At 41.5% G+C, this 21,177-nt stretch overlaps 1 protein-coding gene across 5 annotated transcripts in view; it reads right to left on the reverse strand.

The window, feature by feature from the left end:
- The window catches only part of golga4 (golgin A4), a 212,248-nt gene that overhangs the window by 79,142 nt on the left and 111,929 nt on the right, over positions 1-21,177 (reverse strand). For all 5 annotated transcript variants that reach the window (XM_078540096.1, XM_078540095.1, XM_078540094.1 and 2 more), the window contains 2 exons: positions 10,403-10,531; positions 3,463-3,618 (listed from right to left, as the gene is read on the reverse strand). In XM_078540096.1, coding sequence (XP_078396222.1) covers positions 3,463-3,618; positions 10,403-10,531 — 285 coding nt within the window. The remainder of the gene's footprint in view (positions 1-3,462; positions 3,619-10,402; positions 10,532-21,177) is intronic.

Consider the following 21,177-nt stretch of genomic DNA (forward strand, 5'->3'; position numbering starts at 1 on the left):
TAGCCCTATTTGTAGAATTCTGCATTCACTCTTCAGCATGCATACAGCCCTGCATTGTAGCTTCAACAGATTGACACCCACTGCTGGGTTTGTCTGGTGCTGCCCCTGGCATGCTCTGCTATACTCCTCATAGGGCTGGTCACCTGGCTTGATGGTACTGGCAAAGTTTGGGACATGCAGGACCATGGGGTTGCAAATAGTGGAAGAACACAATTCTCCTGTTGCTGACAGCCCACAGTGCCTCCTGGATGCTCAGTTTTCAGCAGCTAGATCTGTTCTGATGCTATTGCACTAATCACAGTGGTAGTGCCACACAACATGAAGCAGGGTGTCCTCAGTGTGAAGACAGACTTCAGCTCTATAAGGACTTTGCTGAGGCCATTTCTATTAATAATGTCATGGATAAATGCATCTGCAAGATGTAGAATCACAGATTAGAATGATACAACACAGGAAGCCATTCAGCCCATTGTCCCTGTGCTAGTTCTCTGTAACAGCAATGAATTACTCATTCTCCTTTGCCCCTTCCCTACAGTTCTATAATTTTTCACCTTCATGTATCCAAAAAATCCTACTGAAGAAGAAATTTGCAGGAACACCATGACAGAAGTCTATAGTATAGTCCTGTTCTTGGAAAATAGAACAGAGATTGTGCATGTATTTGGAGTTACTTGTCAATTGAGCTTATGCAGTCACACTCTAACTGAATTGACGAAAATAACTGATAAGTCTCCCTAGCGACCTCCTCTCTAGTTCTTCCAAGTTGTTATTCTTGAGAAAGCACAAGCTGAAGTTATTTAATTTAACCCTTTCTCACACTTTCCTGAGCCGTCAGATAAGTTTGTTCAACATCATTCTAGTTCTGTACATCACTGCTTTGTCTAATTCTTCTTGGAAACAAAAATGAAGAAGCACTCCAAGAGGGAATTACAGAATGTTAGTTGTGGACCTCCTGCTAACAAAATTGGTTATTACTCCAACACTGCAACTGTAATCACCAGACTATACAAGAACCTCATCTTGAGCACAACAAAAGTGCAGAGAATATATGTTTTAAACTGCCTCTCACTGCTTGTAGCTACTCAAAACAGGAGATTGGCTGTCATGGTATGTTTCACTTGTCTGCTTGCGCCATCCTCACATCAACTGTAGTTCGTCTACAACCACTTTGTGGCGTCCATCATCCAATTCTGCCCAGGTTGATCCTTCTTTCTGCTGCCCTCCACTTTGCCCTCTAGCAGAGATTTGTAGCTTTTCAACTCTGATCAAATGGCCGAAATACTGACATTTTCTTTTCTCGATGTCACTTTTTTTAAAGAGTTCTTTTTGCTCTTGCAATTTCAAGCACCTCTTCATTTGACTTAAGATATGGAATTTTAAGCTTGTGTCTTAGCGCCCACATTTCAAAGGCCTCTATTTTTTTTGACAGATCTTTATTTACTATCTAGGTTTCTGAGGCACGCAGGAACATGAATAGAACATACAATCTTGTGAGTTTTTCCCTTGTTACAAACTTGAGTTTTCTTATGGTTAATATTCTTCATCTTCATGAACTTACTTCTGGCTATCTCTATCCTTCTTCTGACTTTGGCATCGCATCTATCATCTTCTGTTATCATTTGCTCTAAATAGACAAACTTATCTACATATTCCAGTATGGCACCATCCACTTCAATATTCACTCTCATTTCATGTATTCCTTTTAACTACTATTGTTTTATCTTTTTGATGTTCATACTCAATCCATATTCTAAGATTCTAAGATTATAGATTTTACTTGGTCCACGATATTTTGTAAGGCCTCTTTTGATTCTGCAAATAGCACTGTGTCGTCAACACAACCCAAGTTTATTATATTCTTGCCTCCAATTTTTACCCCTGGAAGTACATCTGAAGCTCTGAATATTTGTTCTGCTTAGGGATTGAATAATTCTGTACGACACAGCCTTGTCGTACTCTCCTCCAGCTAAAACATGTCACATAGTCAATCTTCTAGTCTGATGCTTGCTATCTGATCCCAATGTAGGCTATGTCTATCTTTACTGTCAATGTTACATTTCAGGCAGCATGTCTATTAGCTTTTGGTGATAATCATGATCAAACGCTTTCTCATAGTCTATGAAGTATATATACGTTCTTGTTTACTTCTAGATGTTTATCGAAGATTGTTCTTAGGTTAGATGTTCCCTCTCCTGTTCCAACCCCAGGTCTAAACCCAGTTCTAGTGGTTTTAAACAAAGGGATGAATTTGTGGAAATTGGGTTGGGGAGTAGGGGCTTAGGGTGGTGGAGAATGCATTAATGAGAAACGTTTGTGTTTAAGGCGTTACCAACCAGTTGTATGGATGTTTACTGATAAATTTGAGGACGGGTTAGCAGTCCATCATCAGAATGGATAAATCTTCTAGGGAGAACTGGGCAAATGAAGGAACAAGTTTGCATTGCACAGTCATTATCCTATGCATGTGAGGTTAACGAATTGGAACTCTTTCCCTCCTGCCACATCTAGCTGTGTCGTGACTTATTTGAAAACAAATAATCATGAAACATGGAAGAAAATGAAATCTGGGATAGGTATATTTTTCATATTTATGATTGCTGAGGTAGATAGTTCATTGAATGTTATTCAGTGGATTTATTTCTGCCCAACATTATCCTGTATGTGTTTTCTTACTTGAAATGTCCTGTATTCATCTGCATAATCAAAGAAAACCCAACTAATCCTTTCCAAATTGTCAGTGGTATTGTTAGACTGAGACAATGATAGATACAGCTACCGTAAAACTGTTGAGATTGGAGGGCAGATTGAAGAATTTGTCACCTTCCCCTTTGAGGTACATTTATTTTGAATATTTCTGTACAAGCTTCATGGATCTTCTACAAATGGCATAACCTAGAAAGTCGGTTTTACTAATCCCAGTTACAACCAGGCTTTTTTCACAGTATTTGTGGAGAATCCCACGTACATATTCTATCACATGATTTATACAAATTGTTGAGGATGATGTTAAATTGGTTTTCTCTCAAGTTGGTTCTCTCATTGTCTGCCCCAGTCCCAGACTGGCAGACATGATCTTCAGGGCTCGACCAGTAGTGGTGCTACTGAGCCAACTTTGGTGATAATCATTAAAGTTCCCCACCAAAGGTACATTCTGTGAACTTGCTACCCTCAGTGCTTTTCAAAGTGGTGTTCAACATGGAGTACTGATTCAGCAGCTGAATAAAAGCAGTAGGTGGTAGTCAGCAGGAGAGTTCCTTTCATATATATCTCTATATTGCACTTACTTATCATTACAAACATGCTTGAGATACAAGTAACTGTTTCTCACTACCTAAAACCTCTTATTTCAATAAATTATAGAGCCTTTCACATATGAAACAAGATTTGGAAGTGCATTCACTGATTGTTGACAGTTCAATTTTTTTTGTAAGTATTACAGTTAAACCTGGATACTTGGCTTACCGTTTTGAAGGTTTCCAATTCTGCTTGCAATTCCTGGATTTGTGTAGCTGCCTGTGCCTGAACTGCCTGTCTTTGCAATTCCTGTTCTTCTAATGCCAACACGGTTTGCTGTTCTTTCTCCTGCTGCTGTTCCTGGTACTCAGCATGACACTGATCCTGTCAAAAATAATTTACACCATATGAGCAAGTCAGCACATACCTCTCCCTCATGAAAATTAGTGTTTGAAAATTGTTGGTCTGTGCATACTTTTGATTTTTTAAATTGTTTACTTAATTCAAACAATTATCGTAAATCAAATGAACCTTTCAAGAAAAGTCCATAACACGTCAGTCATCATGCAATAAGAGTTTCCTTGAGCTGAGCAAATGATATGTTGCTTTCTATCCAGAAGGGTCCCTGGGAGTGAGGGAATGAGGAGGGAGGTGCAAATAATTGTTGTCTTGCTGAAGCAAAGCCAGAAAGCTGGGGAAACCTTTCCAAAATTGCCTCTGCTGGTTTGTACTTGTCCTAGGCTTCCGGGACATATATATAACAATGTGCTGAAAAAAGTCTGAGAAGAGCTTTAGGTAATAGAGAATTGTATATATTTAAGATTTTTAAAATTCATTCGTGGGATGTGGGCATCACAGGATAGGCCAGCATTTGTTGTCCATCCCTAATTGCTCTTGAGAAAGCATTGGTGAACTGCCTTCTTGAACTGCTGCAGTCCATGTAGGTACATCCAGAGTGCTGTTAGGGAGGGAGTTCCAGCATTTTGACCGAGTGGCCTTGAAAGAATGGCGATTTATTTCCAAGTTAAGATAGTGAGTGGCTTGGAGGGGAACTTCCAGGTAGTGTGCTCCCATGTATCTGCTGCCCTTGTCCTTCTAGATGGTAGTGGTTATGGGTTTGGAAGGTGCTGTCTAAGGACCTTGGTGGGTTGCTGCAGTGCATCTTGTAGATGGTACACACTGCTGCCACTGTGCTCCAGTGATGGAGGGAGTGAATGTTTGTGGATGGGGTGCCAATCAAGTGGGCTGCTTTGTCCTGGATGACGTCAAGATTCTTCAGTGTTGTTGGAGCTGCACTCATCCAGGCAAGTGGAGATTGCACAAAATACTCAAATCCTATCGAACATATGCTGCTAATTGTTACTAGGTGTTCTTGTTGGGAATTTTATGCAGTGATCAGCACCAGTGGAAGCATTACCACTGTGCATTGACAACTTGAGTACAGGTTGGCTAAAAGTGCCTCAGTTAGCCTTATTTTGTGGTCAGCCAATTAAATTGTACAGTCAAATTATGAACTGTCATTGAAACCAAAAAAGATTTGTTCATGAACATTCCATGCAATACCTTGCATCTTGTAATCACAGATGGTTAGTAATTCTGATTCAGAAGTTTAAGAGTAGTTTAAGGCCTTGCAAATTCTCCCCTTTGGCTCTCCAGCGAAACAATCTCAGTGCTTCACTTGAGATGTGCACTACATAAATACAAGACTGCATCATTATAGTCAGCAAGAAGATTTCACCCAAAAAGGTCTTGCTGATGCAAGAAATACATCCTAAGCAAAAGAACTGTAAACCCTAATTGACTGAAAAAGGTTTTTTTTTTGGTTGAGTATCATGCTTTTATTGTCTATTATTTTCTATCAATGCGTGGTAAATAAGGTTGGTGAGCTGCAGGCACACAAAGCCACATGGCTGTATGACAGTGGGTGAAAAGAGAACCCAGAGGCAGTCAGCAACATCAAGGAGAACTATCCAATCCAGTTCAGCCTGTGGCTCCAGAGCAGAGTGTCCACATTCTGAGAGAAATCAAAGTGTGACATCACAGGAAAACAGTTAAATGATTGCTTGGTGAATATTTTGCTCGTTTATCTTCAAAGCTCATGTAATTTATTACTAATCAAAGGTTTCATTAGTTGTACTAAGTTTACTCGCAGTAGTAAAGGTTACTGGAAGTAGCAGTATTTATTAATTATAAATTAATTAAGAATAAATTCATTAACACATAATAAAGATGGCATGGCAGGTGAAGGCCAAGCAGTAGACACTGCGATGCATCAGGGAGGGGGGATGTTATCTGGACACTTTGTATCAGGAGGCAGTCATACCCCTCTGATTTGGTCAGTGGTTAGGGACAGGAGGGTTTGACTGCGAGTGAGATAGGTATGGAGACCCACAAGTTAGAAGTGGAGGAGCCTCAGCCTTTGCAATTGTCCAACAGGATCAAGGTTCTTGCAGCCTGTATGGATGAAACTTGTGGCTGCAAGGTGGATGAACAAACTGACCATGGCATCATGGTACAGGAAGCCATTCAAGCAGGGCAGTCAATAGGAATGTAGTGGTAGTTGGGGACAGTATAATCAGGGTGACAGACACAGTTTTCTGCAGCCAAGAGAAGTCCAGGCAGCTGTGTTGCCTGCCTGGTGCCAGGGTTCGGGGATTCTGCTCTGGGCTGGAGGGGGAGTAGGAGGATCCAGTGATTGTGGTACAATGACATAGGGAGAACCAGGAAAGAGGTTCTGCTGAGGGACTAATAGGAACTAGGGGCTAAATTATAAAGCAGAAACTTTAAAGGTAATAATCTCTAAATTACTACTTGAGCCATGAGCAAATTGATCTGGGGTAAATCAGATTAGAGAGTTAAATGTGTGGCTCAAAGAAATGGGTTTCGATTCATGGGGCACTGGCACCAGCACTGGGGAAAGTGGGAACTGTACCGCTGGGGCAGTCTTCACCTCAACAGTGCTCAGGTGAGTGTTCTGGCGAGTCCTATAACTAGGGCAAGAGAGGGGACCTTAAACGAAATAGTGAGGGCAAGGGATCAAGTTTGAAAAGATGTGATAAATTGAATAGAGAAGACAAGGCAAAAAGGCAAGAGAAATGATGATCAGAGTGTGGCAGGAAGGGACAGAGTGTACAAACATAAGAGTTCACCAACGGATAAGGCAAAAGGTTACAAAGAAAGTAAAAAGACATAACAAACGGCTCTGTATCTGAACGCACGTAGCATTCGAAACAAAACAGATAAATTGACAGCACAATTAGAAATTAATAAGTATGATCTGATAGCATTATGGAGACATAGCTGCAGGATGACAAAGACTGGGTTCTGACTATTCAGTGGTACATGACATTGAGGAAGGATAGCAAGTTAGGAAAAGGTGGAGAAGTAGCTCTCTTAATTAAGGATGACATTGATACAACAGAGACTACCTTAGTTCCGGAGATCAAAATGTAGAAACCATTTGGGTAGAGATGAGAAATAGTAAAGCTAAGAAGTCACTTGTGGGAGTGGTTTATAGGCCTCCTAACAGTAACCACACTGTAGGACAGGTTATACAGGAAGAAATAATAGGGGCTTGTGAGAAAGTTATGGAGATAACCATGGTGATTTTAATCCACAAATAGATTGGACAAATCAGCTTGGCAAAGGTAGCCTGGATGACGAGTTCATAGAATATTTTCGGGACAGTTTATTGGTGCAGCACTTTTTAGCACCAACCAGAGAGCAGGCTCGACTAGATCTGGTAATGTGCAATGAGACAGGATTAATTAATGACCTCAAAGTAACGATGCCCTTGGTAGCAGCGATGAGAATGTGATTGAATTTACAATCAATTTGAGGGAGAGAGGAGTGGATCTAATACTAGTGTTTTAAACTTAACAATTATGAGGGCATGAAGACAGAGCTTTCAAAAAGTCAACTGGGAAATTAGATTAACGGATTGTTCAGTAGAGATGCAATGGTAGACATTTAAGGAGACATTTCACAATACTCAGAAAGGAAACATTTGTGAGAAAGACCATGGCTAACTAAAAAAGTTAAAGATAGTATCAAATTGAAAGAAAAAGTACATAATTCCACAACGATGAGTGGCATGTCAGAAGATTGGACAGTATAGAAAGAACAGCAAAGAATGACTACAAGATTAATAAGGACACAGAAATTAAAGTATGAAAGAAAGCTAGCTAGAAATATATAAATGAATAGTAAGGGTTTCTACAGGTATTTAAAAAGGAAAAGAGTAAGTAAAGTGAGCTTTGGTCCTCGAGAGAGTGAGAATGGGGAATTAATAATGGAAAATAAGGAAATGGCAAATGAATTCAACAGATATTTTGCATCTGTCTTCACTGTAGAGGATACAAATAACTCCCAGAAATAACGGTGAATCAGGAAATCACCAGGGAAAGGGTACTGAGAAAATTATTAGAACTGAAAGCTGACAAGTCCCCAGGTCCGAATGGACTTCATCCTCTGGTCTTAAAAGAAGTGGCTGCTGAGACAGCAGATGCATTGGTTTTATTTTTCCAAAATTCCCGAGATAAAAGGTGCCTTCAGATTGGAAAATAGCAGATGCGGCTCCTTTATTCAAGGAAGGAGACAGAAAGCAGAAAACTACAGGGCAGTTAGCTTAACATCTGTAGTAGGGAAATTGCTGGAATCTATGATTAAGGAGGTTATAACGGGGCACTTAGAGAACCTTAAAGCAATCAAGCAGAGTCAATATGGTTTTGTCAAAGGGAAATCACGTTTGACTAATTTATTGGAGTTCTTTGAGGAAGCAACAAGCAATGTAGATAAAGGGGAACCTGTGGATGTGCTGTACTTAAGATTTCCAGAAGACATTTGACAAGGTGCCACATCAAAGATCAAAATAAGTGTTCATGGTGTAGAGGGTAACATGGGTAAAGGATTGGTTAGCTGAAAGGAAGCAAGGAGGAGGGGTAAATGGGTCTGTTTTGGGTTGGCAAGATGCGACAAGTGGAGTGCCACAGGGATAAGTGCTGGGGCTTCAACGGTTTACAATTTATATCAATGACTTAGATAAAGGGGCTGAAGGCATGATTGTTAAATTTGATGACACAAAGATAGGTAGAAAGGTAAGTTGTGAAGAGGACATAAGGAGTATGCAAAGGGACATAGATAGGTTAAGTGAGTGGGCAAAAATTTGGCAAATGAAGTATAATGTGGGAAAATGTGAACTTGTCCACTCTGGCAGGAAGAATAGAAAAGTAGCATATTATTTAAATGGAGAAAGATTGCAGAAGAGGGATCTGGGTATCCCAGTACATGAATCAGGAAAAGTTAGTATGCAGGTATGCAAGTGATGAGGAAGGCAAATGGAATGTTGCAATTTATTGCAAGGAGAATGGAATATAAAAATTGGGGTGTTTTGCTACAGTTGTACACGGTGTTGGCGAGACCACTGTGTACAGTTTTGGTCTCCTTATTTAAGAAAGGATATAAATACATTAGAAGCAGTTCAGAGAAAGTTCACTCGACTGATAACTGGGATGGGGATGTCACCTTATGATGAAAGGTTAGACAGGTTGGGCCTGTATCCATTGGAGTTTAAAAGATTGAGAGGTGATCTTATTGGAACATAAGATCCTGAGGGGACTTGGCACAATGGATGCTCCCTTGTGCGAGAGACTAGAACTAGGGGACACAGGTTAAAAATAAGGGATCACCCATTTAAGATGGAGATAAAGAGAATTTTTTTCTCTGAGGGTTGTAAATCTTTGGAACTCTTCTCCAGAGAGTGATGGATGCAGGGTTAATTAATATTTTTAAGGCAGAAGTAGATAGATTCTCGACTGACAAGGTAGTCAAAGGTTATCGGGGGTAGGCGGAATGTGGAGTTGAGGCCACAATCAGATCAGCCATGATCTTATTGAATGGCAGAGAATGCTTGAGGAGCCAAATTGCCTACTCCTGCTCATAATTTGTATGATGTTATGGCAATAATAGAGACCTGCCTCAAAAAATGGCTGGACAGGGTACTAAATATTAGCAAATACAAGGTGTTCAGGAAAGATCAAAAAGGAAAGGAGCATTGATTAAGCAAAATATTAGAGCGCTGGAGAGAGGGGATGACCTGGAGGGTCAAGGACAGAATCTATTTGGTTGGAGGTAAGAAACAATGAGGTGCTTTTACACTACTGTGTGAACGCTACAGGTCACCAACGAATGAGAAAGATATAGAGTAAATTTGCATGGAAATTACAGTGGCATGTAAAAAACTGTAGAGTAAGAACAATGGGAGTTTTGAATTGTCTTAATATAGACTAGGGTTGTAATAATGTAAAGGGCAGGGAGAGGTAAGAGTTTCTTAAGTGTTTCCCAGAGAACTTCCTTCCAGTCGAACAAGGAAGGAGGCATTATTGGATCTGGTTCTGGAGAATGAGGTGGGTCAGGCAGATCAAGCATCAGTGGGGAAACATTTAGGGAACAGCAATCATAGCATCATAAGGTTTAAGTCAGCTATGGAAAAGGACGAGAAGAAATCTACAACAACAATTTGAGGGAAAATTTCAATGGAGCGTGAACGGACGTCCAGTAAAATTGAAAGCAAAGTGGCATGCAAAACTGTAAAGGCAACCCATTGTTCTGTCAAAGGGAATTTGATTTGGGTAGAGTCTAGATTCATTTCTACAAGGGGAAAATGTAGGGCAACGAAAGTCATAGCTCTAAGTATGATGAAAGAGATAGAGAGTGTGATGAAGCAGAAAAGGGGTATACATGACAGGTGTAAGGTTGATAATATAAGTAAGAACCAGGTTGAAAATAGAAAGTTCAGCAGGGAAGTGAAAAAGGAAATGAAAGGCAGAGAAAAAAAATGAGAGTAGATTGGCGTTAACATAAAAGGGAATCCAAAAGTCCTCCAAGGAGAACAAGGGTTTTAAATGAGAGGAGAAAGGGATGGAACAACATATGATACACAAAGCAGGATAATTTGCCAGAGGAACAAGGGGACAGACCAAAGTGACGTCTGGTTCTAAGAGCCACAACACCACAACAGTCTGAGTGAGGTCAGGTGGGAAGACTTCAGTAAGGGTGCTAATAAGACATGGTCTATGCAGTTTTGCTCCATAATATGAAATTAGCATGACACAGGAAATGACTGATCTATTTAGCATGCAACACATATGTCCGGTTACGTTATACATACCAGAGCCTTTGTTAACTGTTCCTTAAACTCCTGCTGAGAAGCCTGCAATTGCTGTTCAAATTCTTTTTCTTTGCAGATCAGTGCATTCGTGTGATTTTTTTCCAATTCTCCAATACGATCTTCAGAGGACTTGTAAAGCAAGAAGCAAATTTATAACCTTAGTTTTCCTCAAAATACATGAAAGCATAAGAGGACATTAGCTAATAAACCAATAGGAGTGATGCATTGTTTTGGAAACCAAACAGCAAACAACAAAACCTTTATGAGCAACAGTTCTCCTTTGCTCCTACCATGTTATAACATAACAAAAATAAAAATACCTGGAAAAACTCAGCAACTCAGCATCTGCGGAGAGTAACACAGTTAACGTTTCGAGTCTGAATGACTCTTCAACAGAACTAAGTAAAAATAAAATAGTTCTCTTCCATTTTTACTTAGTTCTGTTGAAGAGTCATTCAGACTCGAAACGTTAACTGTGTTCCTCTCCGCAGATGCTGCCAGACCTGCTGAGTTTTTCCAGGTATTTTTATTTTTGTTTTGGATTTCCAGCATCCGCAGTTTTTTGCTTTAATCTTAATGTAGTAACATACTCCAGTTACTTGTAATTCACAATTTTATAACTATTTCTAAGAAGTCTATTATATATCAACATGGCATAGAATCAGATCCCTTTGAATTATAATCAATTAACATGTCATAACATCAGAAATAGGGCCAGAAGGCAGCAATATGGCCTAGCAGTTCTGCTCCGCCATTCAACATGATCATAGCTGATCTTGGGATTCAAATCCACTTTCCTGCCCGCTCCCATGTCCCAAGATTCCCTAAGAGACCAAAAATCTGGCGCGCTCAGCCTTAAATATATTCAATGCTGAAGTATCCGAAACCCTCTGGCGTACAGAATTCCAAAAAGTCACAAACCTTTGAGTGAAGAAATTTTCCCCATCTCAGTCCTAAATGATCAGCGACCCCCATCTTGAAATTGTACCCCCTTGTTCTCTATTCCCCAGCCAGGAGAAATAACGCCTCGTATCTACTGCATCAGGCCCTTTCCTAATCTTGAATGTTTCAGTGCAACCACCTCTCATTTTTCTAAGCTCCATAGAGTATAGGCCCCATTTACTCAGCCTCTCATCATAAGTCAACCATCTCAGCCAGGAATCAATCTAGCAGAATTAAAGACACTCTATCTGAAAACACGTAGCTTTGGTAAAAAGGTTGATGGTTTGAATGCACAAATTGAGGTAAATGCATATGATTTAAATCGCCATTATGGAGATGTGGCTACAGGGTAACTAAAATTGGGAACTGAATATCCAAGGATATGCAGCATTGAGGAGGATAGGTAAAAACGAAAAGGAGGTGGGGAAACACCCTTACTATAGGATGAGATCAGTACATTGGTAAGAGAGAATCTTAGATTGAAAGATCAAGAAGTAGAATCAATTTGGGTGGAGCTAAGAAACAGCAAACATTGGTGAAGTTGTTTATCGGCCATCAAACTGTAGTGCTAATGTTGGGCACGGTATAAATCGGGAAATTAGAGATGCATGTAAAGTGGGTAATACAGTAATAATGGACGACTTCAATTTACACAGGCTGGGTTAACCAAATCAGCACTAATGGTCTGGAGGAGGAATTTCTGGAGTGGGTACAAGATGGGTTTCTGGAGCCGACTAGGGATCGGGACTATTTTGGATTTAGTGTTGTGTAATGAGAAAGGGTCAATTAATAACCTTGCTCTAAAGGAGCCTTTGGGAAATAGTGACCAAAATATGATAGAATCTTGCATTAAGTTTGAATTCGAAATAGTTCATTCTGAAACTAGGGTCTTAAATCTGAAGAAAAGAAATTATGAGGGACAAGTTGGCTATGGTGGTTTGGGAAAATACACAAAGATTTGATGGCCGATAAGCAATGGCTAGTATTTAAAGAAATACTACACTGTCTGCAACAAGTATATATTCCTCTAAGGCACAAACACCGAAAGGAAAAGGTAAATCAATCGTGGTCAACAAAATAAGATAAATATTGCATTAGATCAAAGGAAGTGGCTTGTAAGGTTGTCAGAAAAAGTAGTAAGCCTGAGGATTGGGCGCAATTCAGAATCCAGCAAACGAGGGCCAAGAAACTGATTAAGAAAGGGAAAAGAAAGTATAAATGCAAATTAGTGAGGTACATAAAGGCAGACTGTAAAAGCTTCTATAGGTATGTGAAAAGGAAAATACTAGCATGAACAAATGTTGGACCATTACAGGTGGAACAGTAGAATTTATAGCGGAGAACAGGGAAATGGTAGAGAAACTAAACAGTTACTTTGTATGTATCATCAGGGAAGAAGATACAGAAAATCTCCCAGATATATCAGGCAACCAAAGGACTTGTGAAACTAAGGAACTAAAAGAAATTAGTATTAGTAAAGAGGTAGCACTTGAAAGGCTAACTGGATTGAAGGTTGATAAATCCCAGAACCAGATGAGCTTCAAACCAGTGTTGAAGGAAGCGGTTAAAGAGATAGTGGATGCATTGGCGGTTATCTTTCAAAATTCAATAGGTTCTTGAAAGGTTCCTGTGAACTGGAAAGTAATAAATGTAACTCCACTACATAAGAAGGGAGGAAGAGGGAGAATCGAGAACTGCAGACCTATTTGTTTGATGTCAGTAGTCGGGAAAATGTTTGAATCTATTATAAAGGATGTGATGACTGGGCATTTAGAAAAGAATGGTAAAATTGGGCAGAGTCAACATGGATTCATTGATTTATTTAATTCATTTACAGGATGCGCTGGCTAGGCCAGCATTTATTGCCCATCCTTAAATGCCCTTGAGAAGGTGGTGGTAAGCTGCCTTCTTGAACTACTGCAGTCCATGTGGTGTAAGTACACACACACTGCTGCTAGGGAGGGAGTTACAGGATTTTGACTCAGCGACAGTGAAGGAACGGCGATATAATTCAAAGTCAGGATGTTAGGCAGCTTGGAGGGGAACTTCCAGGTGGTCATGTTCCCATGTATCTGCTGCCCCTGTCCTTCTAGATGGTCGTGGGCTTGGAAGGTCCTGCCTAAGGAGCCTTGCTGATTTTCTACAGTGCATCTTGTAGATGGTACACAATGCCGCCACTGTTCGGCAGTGGCGGAGGGGGTGAATGTTTGTGGAAGGAGTGCCAATCAAGCGGGCTGCTTTGCCCTGGATGGTGTCAAGCTTCTTGGGTGTTGTTGAAGCTGCACTCATCCAGGCAAGTGGAGAGTATTCCATCTCACTCCTGACTTGAGTCTTGTAGATGGTGGGCAGGCTTTGGGGAGTCAAGTGATGAGTTACTCACTGCAAGGTTCCTAGCCTCTGACCTGCTCTTGTAGCTACAGTATTTATGTAGCTAGTACAGTTCAATTTCTGGTCAATAGTAATCCCCAACGTGTTGATAGTGGGGTATTCAGCAATGGTAATGCCATTCAATGTCAAGGGATGATGGTTAGATTCTCTCTTGTTGGAGGCGGTCATTACCTGGCACTTGTGTGGCACTAATGTTACTTGCCACTTGTCAGTCCAAGACTGGATATTGTCCAGGTCTTGCTACATTTGGATATGGACTGTTTCAGTATCTGAGGAGTTGTGAATGGTGTTGAACATTGTGCAATCATCAGGGAACATCCTCACTTCTGACCTTATAATGGAAGGAAGGTCATTGATGAAGCAGCTGAAGAGAGTTGGGCCTAGGATACTACCCTGATGAGCGCCTGCATTGATGTCCTGGAACTGAGATGATTGACCTCCAACAACCACAACCATCTTCCTTTGTGCTAGGTATGACTCCAACCAGCAGAGAGCTCCCCCCATCACCCCTGGTTCACATCGACTCTAGTTTTGCTGGGGCTCCTTGATGCTACACTTGGTCAAATGCTGCCTTGATGTCAAGGGTAGTCACTCTCACCTCACCTCTGGAGTTCAGCTCTTTTGACCATATTTGAACCAAGGCTGTAATGAGGTCAGGAGCTGAGTGGCTCTGGCGGAACCCAAACTGGCGTCAGTGAGCAGGTTATTGCTAAGCAAGTGCTGCTTGATTGAACAGTTAATGACCCCTTCCATCACTTTACTGATGGTCAAGAGTAGGCTGATGGGACGGTATTTGGCTGGGTTGGATTTGTCTGCTTTTTGTGTACAGGACATACCTGGGCAATTTTCCGCATTGCCAGGTAGATGTCAGTGTTGTAGCTATACTGGTACAACTTGGCTAGGGGTGCGGCAAGGTCTGGAGCATAAGTCTTCAGTATTATTGCCGAAATATTGTCAGAGCCCATAGCCTTTACAATATCCGATGCCTTCAGCCATTTCTTGTCATCACATGGAATGAATCAAATTGTCTGAAGAATGGCATCTGTGGTGTTGGGGGCCTCCGGAGATCATCGAGATCATTCACTTGGCACTTCTGGCTCAAATTTGTAGCAAATGTTTCAGCCTTATCTTTTGCACTGATGTGCTGGGCTCCCCCATCATTGAAGATGGGGATATTTGTGAAGCTTCCTCCTCCAGTGATTTGCTTAATTGTCCACGACCATTCATCGCTGGATGTGGCAGGACTGCAGAGCTTAGATCTGATCCGTTGGTCGTGGAATCGCTTAGCTCTGTCTACCATTTGCTGCTTATGCTGTTTCGCATGCAAGTGGTCCTGTGTTGTAACTTCACCAGGTTGACAGCTCATTTTTAGGTAGGCCTGATGCTGCTCCTGGCATGCCTTCCTGCATTCTTCATTGAGACAGGGTCGATCCTCTGGCTTGATTGTAATGGTAGAGTGGGGGATATGCCTAGCCGTAAAATTGCAAATTGTGGTTGAATCCGATTCTGCTGCTGCTGTTGGCCCACAGAGCCTCATGGATGCCCGGTCTTGAGATGCTAGATCTGTTTGAAATCTATCCCATTTAGCACAGTGGTAGTGCCACACAATGCGGTGCAGGGTATCATCAATGTGAAGGCGGGACTCCGTCTCCACAAGGACTGTGCGATGTTCACTCCTACCAATACTATAATGGACAGATCCATCTGTGGCAGGTAGGTTGGTGAGGATGAGGTCAAGTATGTTTTTCCCTCTTGTTGGTTCCCTCATCACCTGCTGCAGACCCAGTCTAGCAGCTATGTCATTTAGGATTCGTCCAGTTTGATCTTTCGATCTTTGCTGGTGCTATCGAGCCACTCTTGGTGATGGACATTTAAGTCCCCCACCAGAGTACATTCTGCACCCTTGTCACCCTTAGTGCTTCCTCCAAGTGATGTTCAACATGGATGCTTACTGATTAATCAGCTGGGGGGGGTGGGGTGGCTACATGGTAATCAGCAGGAGGTTTCCTTGCCCATGTTTGACCTGATGCCATGAGATTTCATGGGGTCTGGAGTCGATGTTGAGGACTCCTGGAGAGACTCCCTCCTGACTACATACCACTGTGCTGCCATGTCTGCTGGGTCTGCTTTGCTGGTAGATGGCGATGGTGGTGTCTGGGACATGATCTGTAAGGTATGTTTCCATAAATATGACTGCCAGGCTATTGCTTGACAAGTCTGTGAGACAGCTCTCCCAATTCTGGCACTAGCCCTGAGATGTTACTAAGGAGGACTTTGCAGGGTAGACAGGGCTGGGTTTGCTGTTGTCAGTTCCAGTGCCTAGGTTGATGCCGGGTGGTCCGCCCGGTTTCATTCCTTTTTGACTTTTTTTAGCAGTTTGATACAACTGAGTGGCTTGCGAGGACATGTAAGAGTCAACCACATTACTGCGGATCTGGGATTACACGTAGGCCAGACCAGGTGAGGATGACAGATTTCCTTCCCGAAAGGACGTTAGTGAACCAAGTGGGTTTTTATGACAATCGACACTGGTTTCAAGGTCATAATTAGACTTCTTTAATTCCAGACTTTTATTGAATTCACATTCCACCATCTACCGTGGTGGGATTCCAACAAGGGTCCCCAGAGCATTCCTCTGGGTCTCTGGATTACCAGCCTAGCGCCAATACCACTATGCCACCGAAAGGGAAATCATGTTTGACATATTTGGTGGAGTTGTTTTGAGGATGTTACTTGTGGCATTGATAAAGGGGAAGCAGTGGATGTGGTATATTTGGATTATCTGAAGGCTTTTGATAATGTCCCACACAGGAGGTTCGTAAATAAAACTAGAGTGCATGGGGTTGGGGGAAATATATTAGTATGGATTGAGAATTGGTTAACAGAAAGCAGAGAGTAGGAATAAACGGGTCATTCTCAGGATGGCAGACTGTTACTAGTAGGGGTACTGCAAGGATCTGTGCTAATTCCACAGCTGTTCACACTCTATATAAATGATTTGGATAAGGAGACCAATAGTAATATTTCCAAATTTGTTGATGATACCAAACTGTGTGGAAATGTAAGTTGTGAGGAGGATGCACGGAGGCTTCAAGAGGACTTTGACAGGCTAAGTGAATGCGCTAGAACATGGCCGATGGAATATAATGTGAATAAGCGTCAAGTTATTCACTTTGGTAGAAAAAACAGAAAGGCAGAATATTTCTTAAATGGTGAGAGGTTGGGAAGTGCGGGTGTCCAAAGGAGGGACCTAGGTGTTCTTGTTCATGAGTCTCTAAAAGTTAACATGCAGGTGCAACAAGCAATTGGGAAGGCAAATGGTATGCTGGCCTTCATTGCAAGGGGATTTGAGTACAGGAGTAAAGATGTCTTGCTGCAGTTGCATGGAGCCTTGGTCAGACCTCACACGGAGTATTGTGCAGAGTTTTGGGCCCCTTATCTAAGGAGGGATAAACTTGCCATGAAGGAGTGCAACGGAGGTTCACCAGATTAATCTCTGGGATGGAGGGACTGTCTTATGAGGAGAGATTGGAGAGGATGGCTCTGTATTCCCTAGAGTTTCGAAGAATGAGGAGTGACCTCATTGAAACTTACAAAATTCTTCCAGGGTGTGACAGGGTGGATGGATAAAATGTTTCCCCTGGCTGATGAATCTAAAACCAGGAGACATAATCTCAGAATATGGGGTAGGCTATTTAGGACTGAGATGAGGAGGAATTTCTTCACTCAGAGGGTGGTGAATCTCTAGAATTCTCTACCCCAGAGGCATTTTCAAAACAAAAATTTATAAATTTTTCAAAGTGGTCCACAACTAACACTAGAATAAGTAGCCTGTATTTAGCTGTTTTAATTTGCTCTCTATTGTTGAACAGAAGTTTTGCACTAGTTACTTCAAAGTTCTCCTTCACAATATGCAACTCAAAGCAGGTTCAATGTATTGAACTCAGAGCATGTGCTATCTTCTGTCTGACTTCAATAGTTATGGGCAAATGGTAGCAAGACAATCAAGTTCCACAACTTTTTTCAGAACCAGTTCCTTTTCCAGTCACCTCTAACAATGTTCCACATTCTCTTCTAATGCACCTACATTATTACAACCAGTTTCCAGAATAAAACAAAGCAAAATTTCAAATATTTTTCATAACTTAATTCGCCATGGCATTTTTTTGATGACTGTGCAAACCCATATTTTGAATCTAGCCTTCTGCATTTGATATAAAAGGTAATAGTTTGCATTAGTATTAACTACTAACCTTTTGTTTGCATTTCCTTTTCACCCCTCTCATCTTCATTTTTGTTTCTTTGTTGCACCCTATATTACTCAAGAATTTCTTTAATATTGTTGGCCCTAGTTTTGAAGTTTCAGGTGAATTTTAATCTCCCTTCAATTAATGGAACTGTAATCTTTGATGCACCCTTTTTGCCTATATTGGTACAATAAAAAACAAAAAAATGCACATTTATGCAGTAGCCCAAAGTGCTTCACAGCCAATGAATAACTTTTGAAGTGTACTTGCTATTATGTGTTGGATATTTTTGGCTACAAATCTGTTTTGTTTGTTGAAGATTCCACATTATTGGTTCATCACCCCATTTACAAACTCCTCTGTCCAATTAATTTGGGTTAGATCCCATTAATCACCAAACTTCTTCAATTTCCAGTTAGCACAGTGCCTTTATTATCCTCTTCTGTTTTTATTTTGAACTTATTTGAGGCTACTCTTTCCCATTTGCTCTCCCACTCACACTGCGCTTCCCAAAGTTATCAAAATATTTCTTTCCTGGTTGATCAATAAACATGATCTAGGAAAAGTTTTGGCCACTCATAACTTCTTTCACAGTGTATCTTCAGATATATCTTGGGATAAATAAGATCACCCAAAATTCTTGTCCTGTTTTTCTTAACTTTCTGAACTGTTTATAGATGTCTCCTCCTAACTCATCTCTGGCAGCCAGTAATGAATACCAAGAATGGCGCCATTTCAATTCCCCTGCACGATACCATACCTGCACGATCGCCCATTTTTCCCCGATCACTTCTAGAAGTGTTACAACCAGGAATACTATGTTCCCAATTCCAAACTTAAGTTAATACAGTTAACGCTAACTCTGCTTATCTCTCTACAGAGGTTGCCTGACCTTCTGAGTATTTCCAGCATTTTCTGTTCTTATGACATCCTATGTAATTGTGACAAAGGTAAACTTTCCCTCCACATCCTTCTCGACCCGTCTGCAACCTTTGACACAGTAGACCCCACCATTCTCCACAAGGCCTCTCCACTGCTGTCCAGCTGGGAAGGATTTCTCTCAGATAGTTCCATTCTTATATATCTAACCGCAGCCAGAGAATAATTTGCCATTGTTTCCGTCCCCACTCCAAATTTCGCTCCCTATTCTCGCGGACAACAGTCTGAGATCAAGCCTGTCTGTTCACAACCTCCATGTCACACTTCATCCTGAGATGATCTCCTGACCTCATTCATACCATTTCGAAGACCACCTACCTCCACTTCCTGAACATCACTCAACTTTGTCCTGCCTCAGCTCATCTGCTGCTGAAGCCTTCATCCATGCCTTCTTTACCTCTAGATGCAATTATTCCAAATTCTCATCTTTGTTTTCAAATCCCTCCATGGCCTTGCCTCTCCCTACATCTGTAATCTCTTCAAACCCAACTACCCTGAGGGATATCTACACTCATCTAATTCAGGCCTCTTGTGCATCCAAATCATAATTGCTCCACCATTGGTGGCCGTGCCCTCGGTTGCTTCGACCCCAAGCTCTGGAATTCCCTCCCTACACTGCTCCACCTCTCTTTCCCCCTTTAACACACTCCTTAAAACAACTTCCTTGACCAAGCTGTTGGTCACCTTACTTCATATCTCCTTATATGGCTCAGTGTCATACTAGTTTTGTAATGCTCTTCTGAGGGGCCAAGACGTTTCCTTAGGTTAAAGGCGCTATATAAATATAAGCTGTTGTTGTTTTATTTAAGGATTAGGGCTCTTTCCATTGAGTAGAGTTAACAAACTGAATGCCAACAAATGGATTTCATTTTAAAAACTTAAAAAAGATGAACACTGGAAGGTAATAGCCAAGATCATTCAAGGGCAACGAAAAAGCATCAAAAGCAAAGGCATGCAGGAACTTGCATGTCCGAGGTGAAGACAAATGGGAAAAGATTCATGAAGAAGGAAAAGAAAACTTAAAAAAAAAACAATTGTTTTTTGAAATGAAAACAGAAAATACCAGACACAGACAGATCTTTCCATATCTGAAAAGAGATTAGAAAAGCCAATGCAGGCGTAAAGATTGTCCTTAAAAATGCATTTGGACATGAGATTAAAAGGAGAGATTGGTCAGAGGAAAATGAAATGGAAGAGAAAGAGGAATTGGGTGGCTGAGTATTCCCCATTCAAGAAAAAAGGGAGACAGTAGGAAGCTTTGGGCCAGTTAGCTTAATATCTGTCATAAGAACATAAGAACTAGGAGCAGGAGTAGGCAATTTAGCCCCTCAAGCCTGCCTCGCCATTCATTACTATCATGGCTGTTCTCATTTCAGCCTCAACTCCAATTTCCCGCCCTCTCCCTTTCAACCCATTACTAATCTCCTCGTTAAATTTATTCAGCGTCCCGGCACTGCACTCTGAGGTAGTGAATTCCACAGATTCACGACCCTTTGAGAAAAGTAATTCCCCCTCATCTCTGAGGTGATCTCCTGTATCACTTTTTTCTCTGAAGAATGCTCGAATAGATTGTAGAAACTTGAGGGAGGCCTGGGGCCATGGACAGGGAATGGGAGATTGGGGAAGGCTCAGAGCTAATAGAGATAGAGTTTGGGAAGTGAATATGAGGGAGCTCGGGCTGCTAAGTGGGGAATGGAGTTTGGAGGATGGGGTGTGGGGGAATGGGGAATTTCACGGCCACTGCTCCTTTTCTGGCCATAGCCGATCAGCACAACACATTCAAACCCAGTCCCAAGTAACAGCTGCCTCCTCCCTCCCTCCAAGACGGGGTCAGAGAGTCTGCTCCAGTCTCCACCTCCAGCCTGCTTATCTCTGGGAATGGATGGGACATGCTTAAACTCTCCTCTCCCAGAGACAGGCACCACTGCCACTCAGCTCCAAGCTTAAATAGAGTACCCGGCCAGGCCAGACCACATCAACTACCGCAGGAAAGGGAGAAACAAAGGAAGGACGAGAGCAAAGGTAAATAAACCACCTGTGCAATACAGTGAGTCAATGTAGCTTCAAAATGTTTCATCACTGTTTACTATATTTCGAACTAGTTGGTGTCTGCTTAATTGGCACACAGTTATTTCCATCTCTCAACTGACATTTTGCACCTCCCTATATTGTGAAATAGTTCATTCCTTTTTTACTCACAAACCTCCTGAAGTTTAATTCTCCTGGATTATTTTCTTGTGTAAAACATTTGGCCTTTCT

Source organism: Cetorhinus maximus, chromosome 4 (genome assembly GCF_964194155.1).
Source record: "Cetorhinus maximus chromosome 4, sCetMax3.hap1.1, whole genome shotgun sequence".
Classification (NCBI taxonomy): Eukaryota; Metazoa; Chordata; class Chondrichthyes; order Lamniformes; family Cetorhinidae; genus Cetorhinus; species Cetorhinus maximus.